Consider the following 18,925-nt stretch of genomic DNA (forward strand, 5'->3'; position numbering starts at 1 on the left):
GGTAGTATTAATACACCTGTCCTATTATTATCACATTCTAATAACCAGAATGTTTCCTCACCTCGAATTCCACCTGGCTCCGCTATCTCTTTGACGTCACCACCTGTTACTCCTCCCATTGTCTCACGGTCTCCGGAGGCCGCCCCTCTGGCTGGCTGCACGCCCTGCCCGTCAAGCCTGTGCCGGCCCCGCCCTGTGTGGATGTGTCTAGGTGAGCTCCTATAATAATCCATCATGGCGTTGCGAGGCTGGGAGCAGGCGCTCTCAAGCCTCACTCTCCTAACTTCGTCTACCGGTTATTTCTTGGCAGTGACAGCGCCGCTTTTCAGCTGAGAAAAGCAAAACAACCACAACTGCAGAACAGTTTGTAGTGCTTCACACGGAGGGAATGTATTCTGTTTGATCCTATATTAACTCAAAACTGCAACAGGATTTATACGACGTGCGCTAGCGGCTATGTCTCTACTTTGTGTGCGGGGTAAGTGTTCTGGTTTTATAAACTGGTTGTTTAGATCCATGGTTTTTTTTTGAGTTTTTTTTTGTTTTAACAGTTATTGTTTATAACACACTGCATGCGGTTTTTTTATATTTGACAACTCGGCAAACCGCTTTTATAGTGACTTTTCGTGTCGAGATTTTCTGTTAAACCATTAGGATTACAGTGTGCAGTGTCTTTAAGAGCACTGTACACTAACATTAGGATTACAGTGTGCAGTGTCTTTAAGAGCACTGTACACTAACATTAGGATTACAGTGTGCAGTGTCTTTAAGAGCACTGTACACTGTAACATTAGGATTACAGTGTGCAGTGTCTTTAAGAGCACTGTACACTAACATTAGGATTACAGTGTGCAGTGTCTTTAAGAGCACTGTACACTAACATTAGGATTACAGTGTGCAGTGTCTTTAAGAGCACTGTACACCGTAACATTAGGATTACAGTGTGCAGTGTCTTTAAGAGCACTTTACACCCTAACATTAGGATTACAGTGTGCAGTGTCTTTAAGAGCACTGTACACCCTAACATTAGGATTACAGTGTGCAGTGTCTTTAAGAGCACTGTACACCCTAACATTAGGATTACAGTGTGCAGTGTCTTTAAGAGCACTGTACACCCTAACATTAGGATTACAGTGTGCAGTGTCTTTAAGAGCACTGTACACCCTAACATTAGGATTACAGTGTGCAGTGTCTTTAAGAGCACTGTACACTAACATTAGGATTACAGTGTGCAGTGTCTTTAAGAGCACTGTACACCCTAACATTAGGATTACAGTGTGCAGTGTCTTTAAGAGCACTGTACACTAACATTAGGATTACAGTGTGCAGTGTCTTTAAGAGCACTGTACACTAACATTAGGATTACAGTGTGCAGTGTCTTTAAGAGCACTGTACACTAACATTAGGATTACAGTGTGCAGTGTCTTTAAGAGCACTGTACACTAACATTAGGATTACAGTGTGCAGTGTCTTTAAGAGCACTGTACACTAACATTAGGATTACAGTGTGCAGTGTCTTTAAGAGCACTGTACACTAACATTAGGATTACAGTGTGCAGTGTCTTTAAGAGCACTGTACACCCTAACATTAGGATTACAGTGTGCAGTGTCTTTAAGAGCACTGTACACTAACATTAGGATTACAGTGTGCAGTGTCTTTAAGAGCACTGTACACCCTAACATTAGGATTACAGTGTGCAGTGTCTTTAAGAGCACTGTACACTAACATTAGGATTACAGTGTGCAGTGTCTTTAAGAGCACTGTACACCCTAACATTAGGATTACAGTGTGCAGTGTCTTTAAGAGCACTGTACACTAACATTAGGATTACAGTGTGCAGTGTCTTTAAGAGCACTGTACACTAACATTAGGATTACAGTGTGCAGTGTCTTTAAGAGCACTGTACACCCTAACATTAGGATTACAGTGTGCAGTGTCTTTAAGAGCACTGTACACTCTAACATTAGGATTACAGTGTGCAGTGTCTTTAAGAGCACTGTACACTAACATTAGGATTACAGTGTGCAGTGTCTTTAAGAGCACTGTACACTAACATTAGGATTACAGTGTGCAGTGTCTTTAAGAGCACTGTACACTAACATTAGGTTCGAGGACTTGAGCTTGTGTTCGAATGCAAAAGAAGCGTTTTTTTAAACTGAAAATAAATTGAACAAATTAACAAAAACAAACCGTTTGCCTGCTGCTAGTTTGGTTTGCTCTGTCAAGTCCAGGCAGCCGATGTGTGTGCTCTGTTGGACAGTTTTGCCCCCCCCCCCAATTTGACAGTGCAATTGTTTTAGAAGGCTGCGTGTGAAGTTGAAACTATTCTGTTAAACGAATTTACCTGTTAAGTGCTTTTTTGCAATTTATATCATGATTGTAAAGATTACAAAATGTGTAATCTCAGGAAATGATTTATTATTATTTAATAATAATAATAATAATAATAATAATAATAATAATAATAATAATAATAATAGTGTACAGTATCATATGACAGGCAATAAATGGATGGCGTGTACTAGCCCACGGTACGGTACTCTTCATTCGCAGAGCTGGAGCGACTGTAGTGTGCATTCATTTTCGCACATGTTTAATGCATTTGCCTAGATCAGGTACTAGCAAAGTCTAAACTTAATGGTAAACACTGCGCCGATGTCATACAGTCGTATTTAGTAATACTGTATAACGAATTAGTTCATTTACGATATTGTGAAACACACCCGTCTACCTCTTAAGTCTGTTTGTCACTCGCAGGTCTTATTCCTTTGTAACGTTCTAACCGCCCCCATTGTACGCGGTATGCATAGCGTCGATTATATGATATTTCAATAGAAACGAGTGTCTCATACCATTGCATTGCTTTCTTTATCATCTTCTAAACTATGCTCTGTACTCCTGTCGCCCTACAATGTACCTGCTGTATAGATGGACCATACCCTTTTCAATGTTTTTTAGACGTTGTGGAAAGTTGCGTTTGAGTAAGATGCATACTCTATTTAAAATGGAACCAAAGGTGCTATTGCTAAAAACAAACAAACAAAAAAAAGCAGTATTTGTTTTCCATACCAGAATATCACCTGGCAAAGTGCTTTTGTGATCTCACATTTCAAATGAATACAAATGCACTTCCTCATGCTAGAGCTACAGAAAAGGGAACACAAACACCTCAAATTATGCAGCCAATATAATAAACGTTGTCAGAGTTATTATGCATTACCAGGTAATATACAGCTAGTTCATTAAAATTAAAAAAAAACATGTTACAGTTTTTACATATCCTAAAGGTTTTTGGTTATAAAATATTTGCCCTAAATGGAGAGGTTTCATTTTGCAGTGATGGATATGCAATAGTAAATACCCTTGGTGAATACGGTTGCACCTTTTCTTGAATGCTATAGGATTTATCCCTGCTAGATATGTTCTTTCCTCTGGACTTTCTGACGTCTGAATGTGTCTCTTTCCACAATGCAGCTATGGCCAATAGTTTTGCATCAGCCTTTAGAATGAATTCATTTTGCTTCATTAAGTCGAATGAAACCTGCAGAGTAATGCACCTGTGACAGGGGTGGCTGAGTGGTGGCATCAGGCCAGAAGCAGGACTGCAACACACAGGCAGGAACTCGGGTGCAAAGCGCACTGTGGCACTATTTTTATTCAAACAAAAATAAATAAAAAGGTTTAACAAAATGAAAACACTGCTCACAGAGCGAAATACAAAAGGTAAGCAAAACAAAGACTCGATCAAAACAAAAAAAAAAAAAAAAATGTTAATCCAGTTTGTACTTTGTTTTGTTGTTGTGTCTCTCGTTCGCTCCTCTCAAACACCCTCCCCGAACAGAGGAACACAGGGAGCTGCTGGCTTTTATTTATGTGACCTTAACAAATAATTACAAACAATAATTTAAATTAATGGCACCAGCCAACACACGGCTTTTCACTGTCATATTTATACATAAATCATCATCATAATAATAATAATAATAATAATAATAATAATAATAATAATAATAATAATAATAATAATATTTTAACAGCAGGGCTTTGCCCTGCTCCCTTTTATAATGTGCAGGGCTCTCTCCTGCTGCCCTACACATCCCACATCCCCCCCCCCCACATCCCCCCCCCACCCTTATGCACAGGAGTGACGGGGTCTCCTCACTGCCCCCCCACCCGCCCTTGTAGCTGGCAGCTCCTCCTTCTGGCGCGCCGGGGCCACAGTATCTCCTGCAGCGAAAGTGCTGCTGGTGGCAACAGTTCCCTGGGCAGTGACGTGCTGCCATCCCTGGTTGAGGCAGAGCAGGCAGCAGCCCCGGGCGATGCAGAGCAGGCGCCCCTGGGTGGAGCGGGTGTGGTATTCCAGAGCAGGCGTGGCAGCATCCCCGGTCGGATCGGCTCCGGCAGTCCTGGGTGATGCAGGGCAGCAGTGGTCTTTTGGGAGATGGTAGCAGTAGCGGTCACTTGGGAGGCGACGGCAAAAGCGGAACCTCGGGAGGTGAAGGCAGTAGGGGAGCCCCCGGCCAAACAGGCGGCAGCGTGAGCTCCACTTCTCCCCCTGGTGGTGGAGGCGGGAGTGACGGGTAATCCTACCATGGCGGTGGAGGTGGGAGCGGCAAGCAGTCTCCCTCTTGTGGCGAAGGCAGGAGTAGCAGGCAGTCTTCCTCTGCTGGTGGAGGCGGACTAGCAGGCACTCTTCCTCAGCTGGTGGAGACTTCACCTTGTCTGTGGACGCTCCGACTCCCCCCTCTTGGGCTGTGGACACACCGGCTCCCCCGTTCTGGACGTTTTGGGCTCCCCTCATCTGGGTGCTGGATGTTCAGGTTCCTTTGCTCCAGCAGCCAAAACCATTCAGGTGCACCCGACACCATCCCCTCTGAACGGGCCTCCCAGAATTGTGGGTCTTCGTAGGGGCAGTCCTCCCCTTCATGCCCGAACTCTGTGCGCACGATGCACAAGGGGGCACCTTCAATCCTCCACTGCTCCTGTTCTATTGCCCAATCCGGGGGTTGCTGTCGGGTTGGATCTCATGACCACCACCTCCTCTCCCGTTCCTCCCAGGGCTGCTGTTGCTGCCTTTGCATCCTTCCCTTCTTTCCCTTCTTTCCCATCCTCTTATTCCAAAAAAAATTCAAAAAAAAAAAAAAAAATCCTTTTCTTCAAAATTATGTTAATGTACTTTTTTTTTTTTTTTTAATTGTGTCAAACCTAAAATTCTAGGTGATGGAAAACTTTTGGCCATAGCTGTAGAGTCCTGGCATTAGATCATTTCAGTGATATGTTTAGAGAAGGGATGTTCTGAAACCCACAGCTGGGTGCAGGACTAGTGCCTGCTTTTACATGTTTTACATTTTTATTTGTATTTTATTGTGTCAGTCCTTGTATTTTTTCTAGTGCCAGAGCTGGACATTTTCCGTTGTTGTTGTTGTTATTGTTGTTGTTGTTATTATTATTATTATTATTATTATTATTATTATTATTATTATTATTATTATTGATTGTTTGGCATGTTTATACAGTCACCCAGGCCAGGAGAGGTGTCACCATGTTAGTGCAGCTTGCACCTCACAGTGAATATTGACATGAGCGAAGTGGAAATATAGGTCATACTATTTCAGTAGCATGTAGAAAATCCATGGAAACACTGAGTGGTAGTTGGCACTTTTTAGGAAAAACCCAGTGTGATCAGGTCTATGGAGAGGATGTGCTAGCAAATCATTTTCATCTCTAGCAAGCGATTGCTTAGCTTGTGTCTCAGTCTGAGAGGCAGATCCAGTGATTTGGTGGTGGGAAGCCTGGAGCAAAGAAGAATCAGGGGGGACATGACTGAAGTTAAAATCTGAAAAGACGCAGGACAGAAACCAGGACCAGAGGACACAGCTGGAAATGAAGTGGAGACTTGGGCCAGAGGGAAGGAGACGCTTGTTCTCACAGCACAGAGTGGAGAGGGTATGGCATGGACTACCTAGTCGTTGCTGAGACAGAATCACTGGGATCCTTTAAGAACCGACTTGTCAAGTTCTGAGATTGATCGGCTACCAGGGACCGGATGAGCTTATGCGGTCCGAATGGCCTCCACTCGTTGGTACATTGTCTTATGTTCTTATGAAACATTTTCAGGGACTGCTCAGGGGTTGACCAGCCTGTGTATGTTCCAATCATCTGGTCTGATTAGTTGCTGATACCCTTTTGAAATGCAGCTTAAGGGCACCTAGGTGGTATATTAGTGTTTGAATGAATAATGAATGCTTCTTTCACACTGCATTTCTAAGCATCCCTGGTTTTCCAGCGAGAGCAGTTTTCCACATTCAGACCTTGGCCTATACTAATACCACATTTCCATCAGTCTATATGTATATATCATGTTATATAATTGCTATTTCTAAATTTAATTCACCAGGAATATTTTCCTGACAGTAATATATTTACAGCTTTCATGTTTAGCCTACATTGTTTTTCTATGCTGTCCAAGATTTAAAACCTGTCTGATGCAGCCTTTGGCTCGAGTTGGAGAGATCGAGTTCTGCTTGCAGTCCGGAATGGGTCCGAGTCCTAATTGAAATGGCTGGGAATGAACAAGTCTGATTTCACATCCCTTTCAGGTCAGACCCAGTAGCAGATGGAAATGTTGTTTAAATGACTGCTGCTGTAAACCACATTGGTGTCTGATCAGTAGCTGGATGTGTTCCCTGAAGGAAAACCTGGTGCTGCTTGTGTACCAAGTGGAGCTGATTATTTTAGGTTATCATACATGCAGCTTAGCTGTATCTTGCTGGCAACTTTAGCTGTTTGTTTTTCCACTGGGGGTGAGGGCTCTTTGAATAATGCCCTTCTACTCTGCATCACTAAAGCCCATAGTTAATGACACGTCAGGTATTCAGTGCTCAGCACTGCTCGATCTATGATTACTAAAAGGGGTTGTCAGAGGCTACAGCAGCTTTGTTTAATACAGCAGTTGCTCCCACATTGATTGAAATGGAACACAATTCCCCAATGCCATGAGCCACATTGCATCTAACCCCCAAGTTCATATTAAAAATAGAAAATAACACTTAAAAAAAAAAAAAACAGCCGGTAAGAAGTGCTGCATTATGCAAAGCTCTATCTGTGGTCTGTACAGGATTCTCAATACACAGCAACTGCCACCTTGCTCCAATAGTATAGCCTGACCTTTCAGTGTTTATAAATACTTATTAATGGATGCAATTCAAGAATAAGCTCTGGCAGACTAGTTGTCAGTAAGTTCACCTGCTGAACAGTAGATGGGTTAAAGCAGTCTGGAGTCCAGATGTGTTACTGTACAGGTAACAGATTAAGCATCGCTGCTCCAGATACCTCTCCTGGAAAATGAGTGAACACCCACCACCAGCTGCTGCTGCTCTGGCAAGATCTGTGTTTTAAGTAATTGTTATGGTCGGCTCCGAAATTCTCTGCTCTGTCTTGTTGCTGCTGTTTTTTGGATTGTGTCATTGCTGCATCGCACCATCTCCACACTGGCATGTCGATTTTAAAACTGCTTACCACTGTCTGTTACTAAACTACTAGGCATAATATTGAAGCATGCAAGTTAAATAAGAGAATCCCCAAGTCTTGTATTGTAGGTACATTTATGTGGTCACGTGGATTGCTGCTAGACCTATATAGCTGTGTGTTAGTTTTGTGTAACTATTCCTCAACGATCCCAGGAAAGTCAAAGGATTTTAAGGAGGTTAAGTGGCATGATAGTAGGTGTTTGTGCAAGCGCCCCTCAGCGCAGTGGCGGATTGACCAACGTGTCCATCTAGACAGAATTGACAATGTTTGCAGAAAATAAACACGGGTTGTCAGAGGGTCATAACAGAGCGAGTCCTCTGACTAGAACCAGACATTCAATAATGTAATCACAGAAATCCGCACTGTGGGCTGTTCAGATCATTCACTTTTGGTCAGACTGTAGTGTGTTTGGTAATAAAATAACATGCATTTCCTCTTTTTTTAAAACAGTGGGCAATTCTAAAGCGCTATGCTTTAATAAATCTAGGATTTAAGGGTTTGGGTATTTCTCTGTCTCTCCTTTTTTTTAATCAAGGAGTTGGAATATAGCAGTGAGCTCAGCAGTAACGGAGGTAGGAATTTCCCACAGTGACTTCTCCATTGTTTCTGTGTAATTACTGTGTGGTTTCTGCTTCGCTGGCTATGGTTTGCTTAGCAGATTACCATCTGTCCCACAGGTAAACCACAAAGTGCAGTCAGTCTGCAGCGACTGGCCCTGATGAGAATACAATAGCAATTTACATCTATTCAAATGTATTTCAGATAGTCATTTGATTCGCATGGCAGCGCTTGCTTTCTGTAACCAAACTGCCGGCTGATGTCTTTAAATCCCCTTTGGAAAGAGGAGGTTGCATCTTAAAGGAAAGGGATAGCTGTGAACTTAAAATAAAACTGTGAAAATAAAAATGGCAGAATTTATTATTTATCTTTCATGGAGAGTTAGAGGGGTTTGTTGCCATTGTAGTTTCGAGACGGTTGCATTTTGCTTCTCTGTTTTACAAAGTAGAAACGGCGAAAAGTTACAGGAACGCTGTTTAACAGTTGTAGCAACACATGGGGATGTATGACACTATTTCAGAACCCCGCTATGTACTGTTTTAACGAGCTAGACATTATGAACTCTACACAGCTCTTGAACTCTGGAATCCATTGCCATTTAACAATCGAAATGCAGCTTCACTGCGTACATTTTTAATTCTTTGATTCTTAATGATGTCTTTGCTCAGTGTATATCGCTGACCAGTGAAAAACGTGTGCGAATAAGTGATAGTAAACAGGTTTACGTTTTTGTTTCTGGGACCCTCCATGTAAACAAGCTGGCAGTGGGGCTGTGTCGGGGGTGTACATGGATTCATTTGTACTTAAAGATGCATTAATAATTAGATTCCTCGTGCTCATACTAATTACCTGGTGCTGTGTGCTGTTTGTTTGTTTGTGTGGGTGGGTGTGCTTGTCAACCTGCTTGATGTGGAACCTGCAAGATCTTGCAGAGAGGCGTACATTAGCATTGCAAACTGAAAGCCTCTTTCATAACCTCACTTTGCTTTACCAAACACTGTGCGGTTGTGGATCCAGGAACACTAAATCATTTAAAGCACAAGGTTCACGATGAAGGTTGTCCTTGGTTTTTTTGTATTCATTTTTACACCTGTTGCTAAAAGCCTGGCAATTGAGCTGTAATGAGCTGGCTCGGTTGAGGGACACGTTTGCTGATGGGCGGGGAGGGTCTGGCTGGCCCTTTTGGCAGTGCTGACATTGTGTTGGTCTCTGAGTGTTTTAGGGGTTTCAGCTTAACATTTAAAAAATCCATATATTAGCCATTGTGTGCTTCCATTCGCTAGCTAGCTCTCTTGTACACAAAGCCTGTGTTGTAGCAAACATTTTAAACACGATGTCTGGTACCATACAAGCTTTATCGAAAGGTCTCCGTATTCCTTACTTTCAGGTAGTCTTACCGTTTCACTTACTGGGTCATTTTGCCTTGGCAGTGTCTTTGGGGGTCAAAGCATGCAGGGGAAGGTCTTGGTTGGTTCGTGAGGGGGAGGGGAGGGGAGGGGAGGGGAGGGAGGGGGGGGGGGCATGTTGTTACTCCCAGACGCAGAAGCTTTGATATCGTTAGACCCCCTCACCCCAAATTGTTTTCATTCTGACAAGGAGTTCCATCTCCTGAGTGCTTTCCCGTTATATAACGGGATGCAATACAGATAGCTGTCAGTAGAAATGTGATTTTCAGCTCACCACAGTGTGTAGTCTGTCACAATTCAATAATATCCTTCTTTCTTGCTTTTAAGAAGAAACGGGAAGTCCCTTCCTTGCCCCTTATCTGCTGCTGCATTTTTGTTTTCCTGTATTGTGAAGCCTGCTTTTGTTTTCTGAACAATTCTTGAGTTTCACTGTGATTTATCCCTCCCCCACTTCTGTTTTTTACTAGGTTTAGCATTTATTTCATAGTGTTTTTAGTCAAATGTTGTTGTGGGTTTGTTCAGATGCAAAAAACAACAACAAAACCCATATACTATGTTCAGTTTATTAAAAGCAATCTTGTTGAGCTATGAATCTTGGATTTCACAAACATATTGACGAGAAGCCTTTCAGTGTTAAAAGCCATGAATCTGGTTCTAAGGTGGCTCCTTTTTTATTGCACCTGGTTGATGCCTGTGGAGCTGCATTTATCAAAGTGTAAACATGATGGATATTTTATTTAATTAAAGAAGCTTTGAGTGCAATATTTTATTGTCTAAATGATCCATTTGCCGAGTTGTTTATATGGCTTCTCTGGAGAACATTTGCATTGTGTGCTTCCCGATCATCGTTGTTTTATAATTTATGCACAGCAGAGGCTGGTGAAAGTGCTGTAGGGTAAGAATTCATTTTTTTAAAGCCTGGGTTATCTCCCTTTCAGAGCAATTAACAGAGACTCAAGTGGCTACCTTTCTGGTGTTGAACAGAAGATTGACAATGCCTGTCAATCTGAGTGATGGATCCTGAGTTTCCCTGAGAAAGGAAAGGCTTTTATTTGTGTCTAGCGAATGGACTGGCTTTATCTTTTCCTTTAATAGTAGCCGTGGGACTAGACGCGGGACATTAGTTACACAGCTCCTCTTTTGCAGGCCCATTTGTTCCTCAAAGTTATGGAAGTCTTCTCACCTGATTGGATTGGAAACTGTCTTTCTCATATCAAGATCTGCTTTAATAAATCCTCTGGAACAGTATGAAAGCCTGTATTATGTTAGAATTATATTATTTTTACTGTTGTAGTTGGCCTGATTCAGGATCTTGAAAGGAACAATTTGCGAAGATACCTGGCAAGTCACACACACAACCAAAGTGCATACCTGAGAAGGACACACAAGGAAGTACTGTAGGTGGATCTTCTCTGTGAATTGTTTCCTTGTATCTCACCTGTTGTTTACAGCCAAGACTTGTGAGAAGTGTTTGTTACTGCAATACTCATAATGAAAAGTGAAAGTGAACCAGTCAGGGCTACTGAGGTGACACAAACATCACTGCTGTGTTCAGCAGCTCTTGGCTTGTCTTTTCTGCCTTATCCCTTCCTTCTTCTATGCTTCATAGATTCAGTTACCTCTATCTTTCTCAGTTTACAGAGGTCTAGTTGCTAGGAACTATAACCAAACTATTCTACTAGTAATAGTGTGTGTGCACATTACGCCCGACCAAACATGAAACGGTACTTGAGTGTGGACGCTCTGAGCAAGGTTAATTAAAACGTTTTTGAGTATAGTTTTTGAGATCGTTATGTAGTGTGGACAGGGCCTAAAAGTAAATATCCTTAATGTTGCTGGCAAAGCCAAATGCGAGGCTTACTGCTGCCACCTACAGGACTGGAGTGTACCTTAATCAATGTTGTTATATTGCAGAACAGTTATTTTTTTTTAAACAAACAAGGATTCTACGGTCATTGCTGCAGTGTAATGGATTACCAGCATCCCTTTCCATTCTGTGCGTCCAGTCAACGCAAGACAAAATATTTTTTTGTCCAATGGATTTATTTTGCGTCTAGGATACAGAATTTTATGTTAACGCCATCTCTGTGCATCCTTAACACATGTTATCATCTGCAATGTTTCTGACATGTTACACCTTATTAGCCAGACTGGTCTCTTTGTGGCTTAGAACTTGGTTTCAATACAAGGTTTCAGGCCACTTTGGGGAGACTTTGGGGTTGATACAACAAAGTTGCCTCAAACTAGATCTCCTGGAACCAGGTTTCAAGCCACTGTTCTTGAAAAAGGGACTTTGTGTTCTGTCAGCTTTTAGGTTTTTCTGAGCTGACCTGGGCTAAGAAAAAGGACTTGAACTCTAACTGGTACACCACTAAACTGCAACAATGTACCACTCTACAGTATCTGTTTTTAAACTGTAAGACCTATTTGTTTGATTTAGCTTTTAATAGCCGCCTTCTCTTCTCTTCTTGGATTATGATTCCTGTGGGATTTAAAAGATGCTGTAAATGTGCATTGTGGTGATGAGTCTGCAACTCATTTCAATATTTCTGGAGGGACATGTGAACATTCTTCTATGATTACCTCATCTAATTCTTCCATGGATGAGTTACAAATCTGCTAGTTTAGTTTGGGAAAGGTTAAAAACAAACAAAACAAACCTCCACCTACCACAGGGTTAGAAACCCCTTGTTCAGGTATATTATTGAAGTGACCAGTGGCCAGGAGTTTGAACAACCAGGCTCCTGGTAAATCTGCCCCTGATTGCACTTGTCATCACAGCATGAATAAATCACACCTGAGTCTGCAGGGTTATTATTAGGAGCTGCTCATGCAGCTATAAGGGATGAACAATTAATTTAACATCAAACCACTGGTCCTGATCATTTCAGTACCATATACTGTAGTACCTTTATTGAGGCTAGTTGTGAAGTCCAGGACTTGCTGCTGGATCTTCAGTGAAAGTCAGAAGGCAGCTCTTAACAGCAGATGAAAGACACTGGTTTCATGCCAGATCCCAGGGGACAGTGCAGCAGTTTGTTCCCATTGGGGAGATTACTGTAGCATGCATGACTTTTTGTTGGAAATCGCATCTGACAGGTAAGTGGATTCATTTTAATAGTTATTCCCCCCCACCCCCCGCCAAAAGCAGATGCCTGGGATATGCCTGCCACAGGTCAGGTATTCACTGAGTGTTTTATATCCCAAGAGGAGGGGTTCTACTTGAGGTATTTTCTGGTTCCAAAGGAGGATGGCGACCTTCGCCCCATCCTGGACCTGAGACACCTCAACGGGTTCTTGAGGGAGAGGAGGTTCCAGATGGTCACACACAGTCGTATTGTGCAGTCTGTCTGCCTGGATAACTGGTTTACCACCTTGGACTTCAAGGACGCGTATTTTCACGTCCCTATTTGTCTCACGTACAGGAAGTATCTCCACTTTGCCTTTCAGGGAAGTGTCTTCCGAGTTTTCTGTGCTGTCATTTGGCCTCACCTTAGCCCCCTGCACATTCTCAAAGTACTTGGATACCATACTGGCCCCTTGCAGCTGCAAGGGATCAGGGTGTTGAACTACCTAGATGACTGGTTGATTTGTTCCCAGTCACAGAAAGGAGCAGTGGCCCACATGGTGATCGTGACAGAACATCTGTTGAGGCTGGGTCTCGCCCTCAATGATGCCAGGAGCCAATTAGCACCGGTGCAAAGTAAGGTTTGCTTTGGACTTCGGCTGGACTCCCTTGCAATGTGAGCCTACCGTCGGCTGACCGTGTCTTACGCATGTTGGGAAGCCCTACACTGGTGGAGGCAAACCTCTCAGCCGTCAGGTGATGATGACAGATGTGTCCAACTTTGGTTTGGGAGTAGTTTGGGCAGGCACAGGAGTATATAAACACTATTTTTAATAAACACAAAATAAATACAAACAAAATAATAAAAGGTTCACACGGTACCTTTTTTCTCAATACGCTTGTGCACACACTCAAGCGGGCTCTCCACACAGCAGCAGCCCTGTACAGACTGGCTTCTTCCTTTTAAATACCCTGCACCTGGCGCTAATTTACAATGATTGCCAGGTGCAGGGGATAATTACTAATAAAACAATTAAACAAATCAATTCAATTAACCAGACATGCATACGAACATGTTTTCTTTTAGCAGGGAGGAATTAACCCTCTCCCTGCTCACACAATGTGTGTGTGTGTGTGTGTGTGTGTGTGTGTGAATAAATAATAAATAAATTAGCTGTGTTCTATATTTTGCATATATAACATGCTTCAGAAACTATTTCATCTGAAGTCAATAAAGGGTAGAATTGGATTTTAAAAATGAGGTTACTTCTCCTTTGGAATACCAACACTGGAATCCAAGTTTATAATTTCTTGATTTTTATACTTTCAGTGAGAATGTAATTTGGATTTAATTGAGTGTTGCTGTCGGCTCTAAATAACCTGTGTGTCACAATTAGTCATTGTGTTTGTGATTCTTTCAAGAAACAAGAATCTTCAGTAAGTAAGCAAACGTACTTGGAAGGAAAGGTGTCCTTCAAAGAGTGAAACTTCCGAGTGTTTCGTCAGGGCAGAGGTGGCTGAGTTAATTTCAGAGGGATTTGTAATGGCTGTATTCATGTGGATGAGATCTGCTGTGTAATCCAGCGGTGCTGCTAGTGAATCCATTGTCCTGTGCTGTTTGAATAAGACATTAGTCACCGCCTTATTAACCAAACTGTTTGGCTTTGTTACATCTTGTAGCTCTTTTGTTGTTGATAAAGACCTGCTGTTGCTGGTGTCCGGCAAGGGACCTGTTGCTATGGTGACTTAATTAAATGGAGGTCGACCTTTTTCCCCATTTCCTTGTTTGTCCCCCACAAAGCCCCACGTCTAATATTTGATGAATCCTGATGACTAGGACTATGATAACATGGTTCATAGTTTAAAGTGTTTACTTTGGTCATTTAATTTGTTCTGTTAACATTGCAAAATAAGAAACAAACAGCTGGAGAGGATTTGAGATACGTTACATTATAGTGGTTTGGCTTCAGTCTTGTAAAATGAACAGGGTGTTTTTCATTCTAGTGGTTTGGCTTCGGTCATGAACAGGGTGTTTTTCATTTTTTTTTTTTTTTTTAAATCAAAGTTATTAAACCCTTACAAAAATGATTCTTTATTACCCTAGGACAGTGCTATTCAGTTGCATTCTCTGGCAGGCTAGATAAGAAAATGTCCAGGTTTGGAACCTCCCCCTCCCCCTTGAGGGGGCCACAGGGCGCTCATGATGTCGTAGTGGGGGTGGGGGGGATTGTTTTAAATAAACATGAAAATCTGACTATCCAATCACACTTTACATACAGTAATAGAACATTTCAACACTACACTTGCACCAATCAGCTAATACATCTGAGAAATATCCTATGTGTATATATATATATATAGATTTGCTTTATTTTGGATATAGCACAAAAAAAGATTTGTACTTTATGTAGCTTATGCTACATTGTAGAAATAATACTAACACAAATATTCCACGTATCCTTATAAAATGTAAGGTGTCTATAAATCTAAGTATCGTAGCACTTCCCTTGAACGTTTGTTTTTTCATAAATAACTGCCACTGCAGGATCACCTTGGGAGAATGCCTCCTGTCCTTTTAAATGACCGGATCCACTTCTTATACTGAAACAGTATTCCCTTATCTGACTGTAGATAACGTGTTAGTAACAAGCTTTTTCCTGATATGGACAAACCTGTTTTTTAATTTTTTTTATAAAATGTTATTAATAGCTGAGTGTATTTTCTTATAAATTGTGAAAACATTAACATCATTGTGACTCTTATAAAGTTTAACACAATCTTTTCCACACCTTTTGGATGATTAATATTAACTAAAGCAAGCGTCCATAGTAAAACATTGAGTACATGCTTTAATAGGCAGAGTGGCTGGGGGCGCTGGAGCCTTTTATGGACTGCTGGACTCTTTGTTGCTAATTGATCGGCCCAGGCAACAAATATACTGTTGACCTCTTAAAATGTATTTTAAAATTCATATTTGCCCAAAACTTCTGTAAAATAAAATGTAGTCAAAGCATTGTATACAACAAATAACTAATGGTTAGGGTTACAGTATTCTTACAACTTGTTAGCATTCATTGTGCACCGTTACTATGTACACCATTCGAATATTACTGAGACTTAATGATGTGTTAAAAAAGCACCAATGAAGTGTATTTTTCTACCAGTAAGAATACCATCTGCTACCGTTATTTGCTATTGCGTACCATTCAAGGCTCCATGGTTACCATTAGTATTTTTTGTAATTGTTGTGAAAATATACCTGTTTGTTTGTTTTTTTGGGGTTAGAAGACATGTTTAGTTTTTTTGTTTTTTTTAAAGGATGTAGGCAAAATTTCTTTTATTGACCATGTACATTGCACTCATTTCTGCATGGGTTGTTGTTTTGCTTACTATAGTTTGGCAGTGTGCTCGGCTAGTACATGGCTTATCTTATATTTGTTCACTGGAGAAAAAGTGCATTTGCAATAGTACTGTGGTGTGGTGTGTGGGTTATTTATTTATTTTTTATAAAGGAATCTGTTTAGACGTCTTATCAAAAAACATAAAAGGAACAAAGCTGTTTTGCTGGGGTTTCCATGGCGATCTCATTACATTGTGTATCAGACAAAATAATGCGCAAGTTCACCCGAGTGCAAGCCTGCCTGCCCCTTTTAATACACTGCGCAGGGAGACAGGGACATGGTCTTTGTTACAATTCAGCTCTTCAAGTTCCTCATCATTTATTCCATTTTTTTGGTCTTTCCTTGAAAGATCTGTATGAAGACATTTTTTGTTGCGTGTCACAGTCTCAATGGAGCTGATCTGTAAAGAGATAACTAAAGCAAACTGTACAGAAGGTCATCTGGGATGAATGTGATATAAAACAAAAGTATCAAATCCGTTACGAAAAGGACAAGGAGTCCAGTATTTCACACACTATATCCTGGGGCGTTTACATGGTACCGCTGAAAAATAACCCACGCTCTAACCACGATGCTAAAGTACCTCTGTGCACTGGGCCACACTGCCTTTTCCAGTCCTGAGCTTTATCCACTGAGCCAGACTGCCTCTCCCAATCTCCCTGTGCCAAAGTGTTCTTTACGTGTACATTTTGAAACACTAAAAGAAACACAAATTCAGTGACAAATATTCCGACTAGAAGGCTTCAGTCGAGTAGCTCAGAATCCACCTCTTACTGGACATTCTTATTTTTAGAACAAAGTCATACTTTCTGCCGCATGTCGTCGGGCTCATTACTCCAGTGCTTGTTTCATCCGTTCTCCACTCTTTGAGTTTCTGAGCCTTTTTTAACTGGTCTCACATCAGGCTTTCTCTACTGAAAGAGCTTTACAGGCGTCCTGAGAAGCTCAAAGGATTTCAACATTTAAGAGGCGAGCAGCGCTCCGCTTTCTGTACTAATTGCTGTGTTTATTTTTAACTTGAGTACCCCCTTGTCCTTTAGCAGTTCTAATACAACTCTCCCCCAGCACACCACTGATACATGTATTATATTTGACAAACATGTATTAAAATACAGTGCTCTCTCTGTCACCAATGCGTTTAATTCACTGTTAGGCCATGTTGACAATGACATTGTAAAAGTCCTGTATTTTCCTCTATAATGGCCTTCCACTTACTCAGTGTTTTAGTATTTCAGATTGTTTTAAGATGCAAGTCAGATAGCGAAATAATAAGTGCTGTACTGTAATAGTGATTTTGTTTTTATGTTTCCCACTAATTTTTGGATGAGATTCCCAACATTGGAAGTAAGACTCCTATTGCGTAGCAGTTTCACCCTTTTCAGGATTTCAATAAGCTTGATTAGCCTCAGTGTGTTGGTAACAAGCTCAGGTGTGTCTTATTAAACGCACAGTAAAACCAAGAATGGATCAAATAGCTATGCAACGGATTCTAATTTGTACATTTTTTTTTGGTATAACACCCAGGATTAACCCTTTGCAGTCCATTTATTCAGCACTTGTTAGACGCGTCCGGTCCAATTTATTTCTACACGCTCTGTTTTTCAAAAATAAATAAATAAAGGTTTTTCAGAGTGAAACAGATTTAAAAGGCATTTAATCGCAAAAGGACACTTAGTACTGTAACTCCAGCCAAGCCCCACCCCTTGTTCGCTTATTTCACATAACTCTTTATAGATGTGCATACTGATAAATCCTCTCCTGATCACTCGTTTTATCATCAAACTCCTCAGTAATGCGATCCATTTTATTACTATACATAACATACTATAAAAACCTCTGCAAATGCCTGTGATATTTGAGAGCTGGATGTGGAAGCAGCTATCGTCCTTTGTTTATGTCCGTGTTATCTCTATCTCTGTAGTGCATGGGGCTTTCATCCTTTGTTTATGTCTGTGTTATCTCTATTTCTGTAGTGCATGGGGCTATCGGATACGCCCCCCCCCCCCCCCCCCCCCCCCCCCCCCCCCCCCCCCCCCCCCCCCCCCCCCCCCCACCCCCCCCCCCCCCACCCCCCCCCCCCCCCCCACATTTTTTTTTCAGCTTCATGCGGCTCCTCTCGGGCTTCCTCGGCCATTGAAAGGTTTTCTCGACTTTTTCCGGAGAAAAAACGACTAGAGACCTGCTTTATTTCTTTCTGATGATGTCGGACAGGAAAGGGAAAATTGTAATGTCGGACCTGGTCCAACATAGGACTGCAAAGGGTTAATTTTCCCTGCTGTGCAATGTAGTGGATTGTGACCAGGGTGGCTGGTGGTGACATCAGACCTGGAAGACAGTGGACACAGACAGCAGTGCTGGGATATGAATGAATGCGCTGGTGCATTGGTTTGTTGTAAAATAAAAAGATTGAACAAAACAAAACAAACGGCACGTTGGACAAAAGAAAACAAACGTGAAACGAAACCAAACAAGTATAGTGCCGGTGTCTAACCAGCACCGTAGCAGTGGGTTATATTTAATAAGCTTTACCTCCCGACCCTCGTTGCGCCTCCGAACACACCCTCCCCGATCAGCCAAAGCTGCAGGTTTATATACATGTGACCGTCTCCAAATTAATAATAAATGAATCAATCAGTCTGGAGACAGGGGGGCTTTAAGCCACGATTCCGCCTTCCGTTAGTTTTAAAAAGTGTTTGTGCTACACTTTGTAGCCTTTTAAATATTGTATACTGACTCTTCTATATACTGACTCTTCTATATATACTGACTCTTCTATATACTGACTCTGTTTTCTGAGTGATATCTAAATTGCGTAAACGGCACAATGATTTGCAGTCATTCTCACTAAAACATCTATCTATCTCCAGCTATCCGTCTGTCCTACTCTGTTCCCCAGTCTGTTGAACGCTACATCTCCTGCCACTGTACAATCGTGTGACACTTTTACAGTATGACTCTGCTG

At 41.6% G+C, this 18,925-nt stretch overlaps 1 protein-coding gene across 1 annotated transcript in view; it reads left to right on the forward strand.

The window, feature by feature from the left end:
• Positions 1-235: 235 nt before the first annotated feature.
• Positions 236-18,925, forward strand: part of LOC121327384 (protein unc-13 homolog B-like) — a 137,243-nt gene continuing 118,553 nt past the window's right edge. The window contains exon 1 of the mRNA XM_041271404.1: positions 236-478. Within this exon, the coding sequence (XP_041127338.1) occupies positions 457-478 (22 nt within the window). The 5' untranslated portion in view covers positions 236-456. The remainder of the gene's footprint in view (positions 479-18,925) is intronic.

The sequence above is a fragment of the Polyodon spathula genome, chromosome 2, assembly GCF_017654505.1.
Source record: "Polyodon spathula isolate WHYD16114869_AA chromosome 2, ASM1765450v1, whole genome shotgun sequence".
In the NCBI taxonomy this organism is placed as follows: Eukaryota; Metazoa; Chordata; class Actinopteri; order Acipenseriformes; family Polyodontidae; genus Polyodon; species Polyodon spathula.